Source organism: Oryzias melastigma, linkage group LG22, assembly GCF_002922805.2.
Source record: "Oryzias melastigma strain HK-1 linkage group LG22, ASM292280v2, whole genome shotgun sequence".
Lineage (NCBI taxonomy): Eukaryota > Metazoa > Chordata > Actinopteri > Beloniformes > Adrianichthyidae > Oryzias > Oryzias melastigma.
Window position 1 is genome coordinate 10,020,220 of NC_050533.1, and position 13,324 is coordinate 10,033,543.

At 39.5% G+C, this 13,324-nt stretch overlaps 1 protein-coding gene across 1 annotated transcript in view; it reads right to left on the bottom strand.

The window, feature by feature from the left end:
• Positions 1–13,324, bottom strand: part of plpp2a (phospholipid phosphatase 2a) — a gene marked incomplete in the record, with an annotated part of 21,117 nt that overhangs the window by 3,040 nt on the left and 4,753 nt on the right. The window contains 4 exon segments of the mRNA XM_024278455.2: positions 1–73; positions 360–417; positions 2,169–2,431; positions 2,515–2,666. Coding sequence (XP_024134223.1) covers positions 1–73; positions 360–417; positions 2,169–2,431; positions 2,515–2,666 — 546 coding nt within the window.

Genomic DNA, 13,324 nt, shown 5'->3' on the forward strand with positions numbered 1-13,324 from the left:
CCACCAGGAAGAACTGGATCGTGGGTCGCGCTAATCTGGTCCACTTCCCCTGCATCCTTGCCTGAACATAAAGCTGCTCACGGAAAAAAAGACATTTAAAATCAGTCATCTTTTTTATTTGTTTGCATTCAAATTAATAAATGGCCAACAATCTTGCATATCTTTGACAAATTATACACAAAATCCTCCTCCTAAGAATGTTTATCCCCTTCCAGGCTTTGTACAACATGAAGAATTACAACAATGGTGTTTTTGGAGCCGTGTGTCTGTTTTGACCAGCATCTTCTGTTTTGGCTCGCTCGCACGTGTTCTTGAGCAAACAGTCATTTTGTGGCACGAAATGCAGGCTGGACACTCACCGACAGGAAGACCATGCAGTACATCCCGAACGAGGAGTGACCCGAGTAAAAAGAAAGCCTGATGAGGGGAAAAGGAAACAACAGGTTACAGAAAATAAGCTAAGTGTTGTCACTTTTTCCAGATTTTAATAAAATTAGTTTAGTAGTTGCATAGCATTGAATCACATCAGTTCTTCTTGCCAATAATGTATTGCTTTTTGTAATTTTATGTTTGAATATTAAAGGTTTAAATGTAATACTTGATCCAAATGTACTTTAATGCAACTAATTTAGTTATTTTAAAACCTTTGATGCAGATGAATAAACAAGAAACTTCTCCAGAGATCATCTAGCACCCATCCTGTTCCTGAATTTGAAGCCAATCCAATATTATCAAATGTAGTTCCTGAAAGGATTTGACTTTTTTGAAATATTTAGCTTTCTTTTTTTATGTCTGCTGTTCTCCATTACAGTTTCCCTTTGTTCAGAATTAAAGTTGTTCTTTTTCATTTTTAATTGGCAGATGAGATCAGTTTGTCCAACCCAAACTGCTATTTCCAGAACATTATTAGGGATGGTGGAGTAAAGTCCTGTCACAATTAAAAAACCATTCCAGCTTACTGTTCAGAATCTCATCGGAAAAATAAAGATTATTATCATAACTAATGTAAAAACAGTGAAACGCCAGGCAAAGTCTTTATCTGAAAGAATTATTATTTTGGGTTGAAGAGCCTATATCATGCAAAATAAACTTTTTTGAGCTTTTAAGTGTTTTATAATGTCACAAAAAACATCCCCCAAAGTGGTATTTTGATCCATTCACACATCTCGGAGCACCAGCCCCTTCCAATCCACAAAAACGAACAGATCCCCGCACTATGACATCACAAAGTGGGGTACAGCCCCTTCCAGGAAGAGTCTGCACTCCAGCACCCCCCCCCCCAGGCTAACAGACACCTACTTTCTCCAGGGAGCTAACAATGATTGGCAAAATGCTTCCGTTGTATCTGCAAAATATGCTTATCCTAGAATTTTTTCATGAAATGTACGACAGTAAAAGTGAGCGAAAGGCGGTTCCTCAGAGATTGATTCATATCACTTCCTGGTAGGAAAATCTAAAAAAAATAACTATTTAATTTTTAAAAAGTTGTTCTTTAGAGTAAACTTAATATATTATTGTATATATGGATATAATTTACTCTGAAATACTTAAGGATAGCATGATATAGGCCCTTTAAATTGTCCTTCTGCTGCTAAACAAGCCCAAACTATCACAACTCCACCGCAGTCCTTCGTATTTTTGATAGGATAAATTTATGCCTAAAGCTCCATAATGTTTTATAACATTTAGCTGAAAAAGAAACAAAATAAACTGCAAATTTAAAAAATTACTACAACAGTAATTCAGTTCTACTCCTATGGAAATTATTGATTTTTCCTTTTCACTTTACACTTGTGTTAACTTTCTGTATTATGAAGATTCAGTTTATTTATCTCTTTTTTTTTTTTTTTTACAAAATGTATGATTCTTTAGAGTTCATTTTTGCTTTTTTGTAGCATATTATTGAACTATAAGCCAAAAAAATTCATAATAAAGAAGAAAAAAAAAAAATCTGTAACACTTTTACAATAAGATTCCTTAGCAAGGTTTATTAACATATTAAAAATATTAACATGTTTATAGAGTGTTAGTAAGACATTTATTAGCACAATAAGCCAAATAAAGTTTATTGACATACTTAGTAAGAATTAATAACATCTAAAGTGAGACCGTTGTCTACAAAGGCCACATTAAGGATGCTGGTTGAGAAACAAAGTCGAGACGCTCACCTGGACTCGGTCACATTTTTTAAGAGGCCAGTGCAGTTACTGCGCAGCACAAGTCCTTCACAGGATACTGGAGCGCACACGGCAAAGAAGTTCGGGCGAGGACGACCAATGGTAAACTTTGCCAAGTCTGTTAGTGACTGGCTGACGGCCGCTCCAAACAGGTATGTCCCCACCACCTTGTAGAGGGTAGACAGGTACTGGTTAAACTTGGTGTTGGAGCGCAGGCGACCCTTGTGCACCAGGAAAGCTTCTCCAGTTGTGATCTGTGGAAAAAAGACAAAATCCATACTGAACTTTTCCACTTTTGTGACAACAGGGCTTGAACAGAGAACTGTGCCGGCCTTACAATGATGATGGAACAGCTGATGGTGACTGCAGCCATGACTCCGTGTGAGATGGTGTCTTCCTTATATGGATACTTGATGCTTTGGTCATTGCAGAAGATATCCCTCTGATAAGGGGTGAACTTAAGCGTGAGGATAGCTGAAGGAAGCGCAGCTACAGAGAGAAAACAAAAACATTTCTTGCTTAAATGAAATGAATAAGAAATACAGTTTGACATCTATGCGTTTTCTTTTCTGAGCTTATCTGGAACGAAAGGACAGTAATCATCAAAATTAGCCAACCTTTTTCAAGTCCTACTTCAACCATATTTTTTCTATTGTAAAATCATTCCCTGTGGTCTTTTAATTATGATTATGCAATTTGTTTGGTTAAAATCAAAAAGCCTGCATCTAATGTTCATTAGAAATTCACTTTTGGGTGTGTAAACAGCATCAACACAAGGTCAAGTCAAGGGAGATTTCTGTGGCCCAGATGGCGTTTTTCCACTCACGTAAAGGTCAAGACAAGAAAAAAATTAGAGATGGAGTAGGAAAAAAAGAAAAGAAACTTGAATTTATACAAATGCAGCTTTATTTGCTAATAACCTCAAAGGATAAAAATAAACCTCAGCAAAATCCTGCTTTATGATGTTTCAGCAGATTCTCACCAAGAAATCCTGACAACAACAATCTAACAGAGCCATTTCAGTTCATCAAAATAGCTCCTGGAAAAAAAAAAACTGCTGAATTTGGGAGTTTTTTTTTCATCTGGACCTACAGAATGATGGCTGAGTTTAAAAAAGGGTAAAATACTACAATAAATTTTAACCCAGATTTGGGACTGGTAGGAGGAATCCCAAAGAAAAAGCCAACTGGTGACCAAAAAAATTAAAATATGATGACAAAACATTTGGATTTTACAGTTTTTTGTTTTGTTTTAAAAACTAATTAGCAAAAAGGATTCTAGAGATGAGCTAAAATAGATTTAAAATCAATTAATCACTTTTGACCATAACAAAAAAAACGTTTGATCATAACATGTTGCTTCCCCCATAAGAAACTTAATTTTTGGATCAGATTAGATTAGAAATGGTTTATTTCAAGCATTCAAAGCAAGAATAATGCATGTGCAATACAATCAACAGTGGTTTACATCCATACAAAAATATGTCAAAATATAGGATAACTAAGCATCAAATTATAGATTACTTGAAAGGGAGCGAGAAGAAGCAAACCTGAGGGAAAAGGTCAACACCAAAATTAAATTTTAATCCTAAATCTTGTACTTTTTAGTAGATCATTGGCTCCCCAATTCTGGTCATTAATGGAAAATGTTTCTCCTTTCTCAGGTTTCAAAGACTTGTGATGTGGAGATGGGTTAGAGACCCACTCCTAATAAAACTGTATATATTAAGAAAGATAAAAGCTCAAAAATCACATTGTTTGAGTATTTCAAATCAAATCAAATAAAATATTGATCTTGGCAAAAAAAAAAAGAATATAATTAAAACTCAGAGACCACTGGGAACGCTTTTAAAATCAAATCAAAGCTGATTGAAGTGGGTCTCTTCTTCTTTTCCTTTCGGCTTTTCCCTTCAGGGGTCGCCACAGCGAATCAGTTTCCTCCATCTAAGCCTGTCTTCAGCATCCTCCACTCTAACACCAGCCACCTTCATGTCTTCATTCACTGCATCCATAAACCTCCTCTTTGGTCTTCCTCTAGACCTCTTTCCTGGCAGCTCTAGACTCAGCATCCTTCTACCAATATATTCACTGTCTCTCCTCTGAACATGTCCAAACCATCTCAGTCTGGCCTCTCTGACTTTATCTCCAAAACCTCTAACATGTGCTGTCCCTCTGATGTATTCATTCCTGATCCTATCCATCCTGGTCACTCCCAAAGAGAACCTCAGCATCTTCATCTCTGCTACCTCCAGCTCTGCTTCCTGTCTTTTCTTCAGTCCCACTGTTTCTAGTCCAAACAACATGGCTGGTCTCACCACAGTCTTGTACACCTTTCCTTTCATTTGTGCTGAAACTCTTCTGTCACACATCACACCTGACACTTTTCTCCACCCATTCCAACCTGCTTGCACTCTCCTCTTCACTTCTTTTCCACACTCTCCATTACTCTGTACTGTTGACCCTAAATACTTAAACTCCTCCACCTTCTTTATCTCTTCTCCCTGTAACCTCACTCTTCCACTCTGGTTCCTCTCATTCACACACATGTACTCTGTCTTACTGCGGCTAACCTTCATTCCTCTCCTTTCCAGGGCAAACCTCCACCTCTCTAACTCCACCTCCACCTGTTCCCTGCTCTCACTACAAATCACAATATCATCTGCAAACATCATAGTCCATGGTGATTCCTGTCTAACCTCATCCGTCAGTCTGTCCATCACCATTGCAAACAGGAAGGGGCTCAGAGCTGATCCCTGATGTAATCCCACCTCCACCTTGAACTCCTCTGTCACCCCTACAGCACACCTCACCACTGTCTTACAGCCCTCATACATGTCCTGCACTGCTCGGACATACTTCTCTGTCACTCCAGACTTCCTCATACAATACCATAGTTCCTCTCTGGGCACTCTGTCATAAGCTTTCTCCAGATCTACAAAGACACAGTGGAGCTCTCTCTGACCTTCTCTGTACTTCTCTATCAACATCCTCAAAGCAAATGTTGCATCTGTAGTGCTCTTTCTTGGCATGAAACCATACTGCTGCTCACAAATGTTCACTTCTGCTCTTAGTCTGGCTTCCACTACTCTTTCCCACACCTTCATTGTATGGCTCATCAGCTTTATTCCTCTGTAGTTACCACAACTCTGCACATCTCCCTTATTCTTAAAAATGGGCACCATCACACTTCTCCTCCATTCCTCAGGCATCTTCTCACCACCTAAGATCCTGTTGAACAACCCGGTCAAAAACTCCACTGCCATCTCTCCTAGACACTTCCATACCTCCACAGGTATATCATCAGGACCAAGAGCCTTTCCACTCTTCATCCTCTTCAAAGCCCCTCTCACTTCACCTTTACTAATCTTTCTTACTTCCTGCTCCACAACCGTCACCTCTTCTACTCTTTGTTCTCTCTCATTCTCTTCATTCATCAACTCTTCAAAGTATTCTTTCCATCTTTCCATTACACCACTGACACCTGTCACCACATTACCATTCCTATCCTTGATCACCCTAACCTGCTGCATGTCCTTCCCATCTCGATCTCTCTGCCTTGCTAGTCTGTACAGGTCAGTCTCTCCCTCCTTACTACCCAACCTAGCGTACAAGTCATCATAAGCTCTTTGTTTGGCCTTTGACACCTCTACTTTCACCTTACGCTGCATCTCCCTGTACTCCTGTCTACTCTCCTCAGTCCTCTCAGTGTCCCACTTCTTCTTAGCTAGTCTCTTACTCCGTATACACTCCTGCACCTCCTCATTCCACCACCAAGTCTCCTTATCAACTCTCTTTCCTGATGACACACCAAGTACACTCCTACCTGTCTCCCTGATCACATTAGCTGTAGTTATCCAGTCATCTGGGAGTACCTCCTGACCACCCAGAGCCTGTTTCAACTGTTTCTTAAAAGTCATGCAACAATCTTCTTTTTTCAGCTTCCACCAGTTTGTCCTCTTCTCTGCCTTTGCCCTCTCTTTCTTCATCTTCTTCACCACCAGAGTCATTCTACACACCACCATCCTGTGCTGTCTGGAAACACTCTCACCAACCACTACTTTACAGTCACTGATCTCCTTCAGATTACACCGTCTACACAAGATGTAGTCTATCTGTGTGCTTCTACCTCCACTCTTATAGGTCACTCTATGTTCCTGTCTCTTCTCAAAGAATGTATTCACTATCGCCATTTCCATCTTTTTTGCAAAATCAACCACCATCTGTCCTTCTACATTCCTCTCCTGGATACCAAACCTGCCCATCACCTCCTCATCACCTCGGTTTCCTGCACCAACATGACCATTGAAATCTGCACCAATGACAACTCTCTCATTTCCAGGGATGCTCATCATCACTTCATCAAGATCCAACCAGAACTTCTCCTTCTCTTCCAGCTCACATCCTACCTGTGGGGCATACCCACTAACAACATTGAACATGACACCCTCCATTTCTATCTTCAGACTCATCACTCTATCTGACACTCTTTTTACCTCCACAACACTCCTAACAAACTCCTCCTTTAGGATAACTCCTACTCCATTTCTCTTCCCATCTCCACCATGATAGAACAACTTGAACCCTGCTCCTAAACTTCTAGCCTTGCTACCTTTCCACCTGGTCTCCTGGACACACAGTATGTCTACCTTTCTCCTCTGCATCATGTCCACTAACTCTCTACCCTTTCCTGTCATAGTTCCAACATTCAAAGTCCCAACTCTCAGTCCAACACTAGTGACTTTCCTCTTCTCTCTCTCCCTACGAACCCGCCTTCCTCCTCTCCTTCTTCCACCAACAGTAGTCCAATTTCCACCGGCACCCTGTCGGTGAACAGCACCGATGGCGGTCGTTGTTAACCCGGGCCTCGACCGATCCGGTATGGATTTCGTAGGTCTGATTCGCATATTTGATTTGGCAAGATTTTACGTCGGATGCCCTTCCTGACACAACCCTCTGTATTTATCCGGGCTTGGGACCGGCACAATGAGACCCTGGCTTGGGCCCCCTCGTGGCTACATTGATTGAAGTGGGTCTCTAAGATGGAAAAAACATAATAAAACCTGTATAAGAAGGTCATCGTTCATATTTAACATAACACAAGACGGAGGCAACAAAAACTAATTTTTTAAAAGCTAAACTAAAGACTAAAATCAAAATTAGATTATAAAAACTGTTATTAGTAAAAAGAATCTGACAAAATCAGGGTGGCCATTCAGCCCATTCTTGGCTTCAATTCCACCTTAAAATCACATTTCTATAAAACAAAAAGTGCGGCAGAATAAAAACCTCAAAGAAACGTACAGACGCACAAACCTGTGAGAACGGGTTTGAGCAACACGCTCATTTGTCTTCCTGATGGACAAACAGGTTTCCAACATGCCAATTAAAAATAATAATAATAATAATATGTGCATTCAGAATTCAGTGAGTTTACCTATCTTCTAACACACAACAGGATTCAGTCCCTTAAATTCAAGACAATAGTCAACATGCTGGGACAGAAAACGCCGTCTTAAATAGTTTTCCTGTTATAAAACACAACTTCCCTCTGAGTGGCTGAAATAATAACAAGAGCTTTAAGAAGCTTATTTTGTCAAGCAGGACCTGCATTTTTACGGCTTCATGCAATCACGCTTTTCTCCTTTCCTGCTAGTGGGTGTCACCACCAAACAGGACAGCAGTAGAGATTAGACGTGAGGTGGACAGCAGAACGTGTCAGGAGAAGTTTCAACATTTACTTGTGAGTCTAAAAGTTACAGATATAGAAGATATGGACAAGCAACTCTTGAATTAATTAACGTCATGCATTTAGAAATACACACAGATTACAATGTCACAGCAAACATGGTCTCCTACAACACTGGTTTTAATCTTGCCAGATTATTTTTCTCCTTGTGAGTCTTTAGAGTCTTTCAACCATTTCGACATTGTACAATAATGAATCAGGAGAAGAAAAAAAAAGAACTTTGTTCAAGGATTAGCTGTGAGTCAGCAGCACACCCTTTCTAATTTGGGCTGTGCATTTAGAGCAAAAAACAAAGAATGATAGCATGAATAGTGTCTTAAATCGTGTTTTACACAGTAAGTCAACCCCTGGTTTAACAAAGCAAATAGGTCAAAGCTCCAAATTGAAAAGCACTGCAAGAATGGTATGTTCCATCTGGAAACAGGTTTTATTCAACCTAATAGTTAGAGAGCAGCTTCAAGGAAAGTTAAACCATTAAGGAAGTTCCTCAAGTTACATTAGTCAAAGAAAACAGATTGTGTGAGGAACTTTAATCATTTCTGTTTGGTTCTTGGAAATCATTTCTTGTTTCTAATGCTAGAATCACTCTGTGAACCCCTTCCAATGAAAAGTATACACACATATGCGCGCTTTGAGCCTCCTTGATCAACTCTGGGGTTCACAAATCACTACTCAAGTTTTAGGGCTCTACGTATAAACGATGGCCAATGAATGTGCATTGAAAATTAAACCAATTAAACCAATCAAACTCAGATTTGCTAGTGACGTATGGGTAGAGTATTTTTCAAAACATGGAAGTGCCAACCATTTGAAAATTAATAATTGCAGTTTGTGCCCGGCCGGACTACATGACACCAAGTCTTTGTGTTTTTAACACTTTCTGATCATGGGATTGTCATCAGTGATGAGAGCTGTATTAGGATTACCCCTCCTTGTTCAGATCCAACTTTTGGGTAAGAGGAGTTTTTCCCTTAACAAACACCAGGGATGACGGGAAATGTGAAACAAATATCACAGAACTTACAATTTATATATATAGATGATCCACCAATGAATCCAGAATTGAACCCCAGTAAAACATTGATGCCTCAACGTTTGAATTGTAGCACATTTATTCAGAAGACTTTTATTTTGAAAGCAGTTGTAATGTGGTTCTGTTGTTTTTTTCTTTTTTCTTCCAATTTTGTTCGTCGGTGAACATGATAATGGCAATGTCCAATAAAGGAGAGGTCCCCAACCCCCCGAGCCACAGATCGGGGGGTTGGGGACCTCTGGTCTATGGGACAGTTGATAGCGGGCCGAAAGAAAAGGAAAAAAAAAAAAAACCTACTTTTATTCATTTTACCTATAATCTGCTTCTGAAAAAAGTTTAATTTTGGAAAACTACTGGATTCTCTCCCATGCATCCGACTCATTCTTGACATACGTGAAGTCGATTGAAAAGACATTTGCTACCTTCGTAAAACAGCTGCGCTGACCTCAACTTTAACTTTAAACTTTACCCTCAAAAGCTAAAATAATTCAGCCTTGTACAGAGCGGTTTGTGAAAATATTGTCTCACATTAAACTGCTCCTAAAAAATGTTAGTGAGCACCCTTTTTTAAATTAAACCTAAAGTTAGTAAAACCAACAACAAAAAAATACAGCCTTTAAAGATGTATGATAATTGAAGTGCGTTTACAAGTAAAGTTGCTGCAATACATTATGTAACAGGTCATGTTGATGTGTGCATTCCAGTCATGAAACGCAGTGTTTTTGCTGTTAAAACATGAAAGATGCCAGAATATTTTGTCGCTGTAAAATCTGCTGAGGTTTTGAGTGGCGCCACAAAAGGAAGACTTTCCATCAAATACTTTATTATCAGAAGTGTCACTTCTGGTTCTTAAGGTTAAGCCATTTCCTCATAAAGAAGAATTTATTTTCACAAAAGGAAGTCCTCCCTTTGCTCTTCACGCCCCTAAACTCATTATTCTAGCAGGTCAAGCGCGATTTCAGCCCCGCTTTGAAGTCAAGCCCGAGCAGTGTTTATTCTGCAGGGTGCGAGGCTAACATTGAGATAAGCGACCGCGTATTTAGATCCCAGTTTCCAGTGGCTGCACACCGTCTGTCTGCAGATGTGGGTGGATGGAGATGTGTAGCAATCTAGAAACCACAGAGTAACCAAAACAACAGTTTAACTGCAGATTGTGAGGAAGCTGATCCATTTTATTTGCATCTTTCATTAATTGAGCAGAACTGCCTTCTTTTATCAATCATTTTACAATTGTCATCAATTTTATCAGATAAAACGGATCACCACCCCTTTACAACAATGAAATCTTTACAGGCAATATCATTAACTACTTATTATTGCGTTATTTTTCTTTTTTCATTATTTTTTATATATATTTTTCTTATTTATTTATATCCTTAATACAAAATTAACAAAGCATATATATATATATATAGATATATAAATAAACTGAAGACAAAAACCCCACTAATTCTAATGCAGAGTAAATCAGTTTTACCCACAAAATTTCCGTAGATTTGAAAGACTATAAATGGTAAAGACTTTCTGCAAATAACGCTCTGATGGAATTTGGGATCAGACACAAGTTTCCCTTGACCCGTGAACCCAGAAAGAGAGGGAAAGGGTAACACTTAGAAGACCTACTCCAATGAAAATTGTGTTTTTGGTGTTTCATCATTTTCTTTTAGCATTTTTCTGATGATGGTGGACAAATATGAAGAAAATTAAGATTAAAATGGCATTTCTGAGTATTTTCTTAAATTCAAATTGTGATGACTTGGGACCAGAAGAGTGGCAGGGGCGTCAAGTTTCAATGTTAAGTCAAAGTACAGATGCGATCTGAGGTCTTGCGGCGTGATTTGGATGTTGGGTGTGGCGAGGTTGAATCGGCGTGTTAGCCAATCAAGGACTAAGCTTTGGGCACATGAAGTTTTCAGTGAATCAATCAAAGGGTAGAAATAAAGATTCAGTATGACTGGTTGATGGGAGGATTTTTGTACTGAACTTCCATCCATTTTCTTAACCCTCTGGGGCCGCAGGGTTGCCGGAGACTGTCTCGACTGCTGTTGGGCAAAGGTGGGATACACAGAGCCTGTAACAGAGCCCACAAAGCTAGATCGTCCACTATGCTAGCCAGCTACCCAGTGGACAGCATAGCCAGCTCCGCTGCTGGGGGTCCAGCAGATCTGGCAAGTGCCACCATCTAGAGTCCAGCAGAGCTAGTGAGATCTGCTGCCCAGGCTGCCAGTCCCTGCGCAGTGGAGCTTGTTATGCTGGCCCGCCGGCGGTCATGATTGCTCTAGCTCCATGGGCTCCTTATAACAGTCAAAACTTTACAATAGTTTGAAAGGTGCTTTTGTTATTCTATGTTCCTAGAAATAAATCCAGTATTAAAGGGATAACTACCTGCATCAGATGTGCTTTTAGAGGTGTGCATTAATCTTGAGGTTCACTCAACGTTCTTTCAAAGTAATACGCGCTTTCAACTGTTTTCTGATCTTTAGTCTAATAATAACAGTAGCTTGAATTTGCATGTTTTCACAGTTGAAAATAGACATCTTTGCTGACCATAAGAGATAAGAAGAAAACGAGTTCTTTTTTTGCCATTTGTCTTTTCCTGCTTTGGCATTTTGCATGTCAGGTTTTACTTCCTGCTGAGGCCAAAACAGCCACAAACTACAACAATCAGCTCCAACCATCTCTCACACAGTTTCTGCTGACATTAGTCCACAAAAGCAGAATATCCACAGGAGAGATTTTAAAAAAAAAGTTAAAAAAAGGAAGAAAGGAAAGTATTGTTTTTCGCTTTCATAATCTCTTCTGGCAAGAGCACATCCTCAATTCCTCTTTGAGAAAATAAACATGATGGAATTTGGGATCAGACACAAGTACAACTTTCCCTTGACCCCTGACCCAGCAGGAAGGGGGAAGTGTTCCTGTTATTCAGCTCTAAGATGAGTGTCCATGGGACACGATAAGGGGCCACAGAGTGTCCCCCGAACATGGCCAAAAATGGGCAATTGTGATGTATAAATGATCTGAAGTCTACATGCAAAATCAGAGCAAACAAATGAGAGACATTTGCTTCAGATGGGTAACCCCCACAGAGATTTGTAACAAGTTTCACATCACAGTCAAATGGTCAGAAAACAAATATTTAACTTGTTGAAATCCTCTTGTTTATGTGGGGAAGTTTCTGCAATCCTCATTACTTTGTGTGTTTTTTTTCTCCTTTTTGCTGCCTTTCATTCCCATGAAATGTCTCAAAAAAGGCAAAAACAAGTTGCGACAGCCTGTCTTCTGCTGGGGTTAAAGTTTGTAAGAAAGTATTTGGTCATTTTGTCTGGAGTGGCCATCCATTTGTCAGATTTTTTTTTCTAAAGCGCCTTTTGTATTCAGGAAAGGAAAAAGAGGACCATCAGTTCCAGTAAGGATGGGGATTTTTCTGGGAAAGCCCAGCTCCAGTGAGTGATAAAAGCCTTTCTTTCAAAAGGAAGACAACAAAACGCCGTTCTCACAAACGTCTAATATTCCACGAGGTATATGACTGTTATCTTTAGATGCTGTTTCCACTCTTTGTTCTAAGCCAAGTTCACTGCTGACCACAGCATTACTCTACAGACTCAAAAGACAAAGCAATCCCAACTGTTGGCAGCAACTCAACAAAAACTTTTCACCTTTAAATTGTTTTTTTCTGAAAAAGTTAAAGTTTAGTCCAAGTATCCCTTAGCTATTTACATCAAATTCATCTTTATTAATAATTCTCACTCATGACAATTATTTAAAATATTTTATTTGCTCAATAAGGATTATTTTTTTTTAAATCAGATTGTGTCAATTTCCCCTCAATTGCAGATGTTCAGTTTGAAAACAAGCAACAATTAGGGAATGCTTACAATTAGAGCTATTGTTGAAATTCATAAACAATAAAAAAGCAACATCCCGTTGCATGTATTCTTGCATGAAGTGTGTTACGACCCCTGGTCGTGTGTGTGTTTTGTTTGTTTTTTTTTATCTGTTTTACCAGCTCCTGCAGAAGTCCAGCTCCTCCACTGCTGCTGACTCCGCCCCCTTCCTGCAGAGCTGATTGAGGCACCCTCCCAGCCAATCCCTGAGCTGGGAGGGAAGCTTAAAAGAAGCCAGGAAGCTCTGCTCCAGTGGCGGCTGAATTCCTGAGTGGGGAATTAGTTTCTCAGCCTGCCCCTGCTGTCTGCCTGGCCCAAGCCTGCTAGCTCCTGGTTTCCCCCTCTTTAATTTGTTGTATCTGTTAATTTTGCTCTGGTGGTTTCTTTAGTTTGTTTTGGAGTGATACTTATGTTTGACTGTTTAGTTTTGCTGTAAAGCCTGAGATCCTAAGTTACTATTAGTATTCATTCATTTGGCTTTTGTG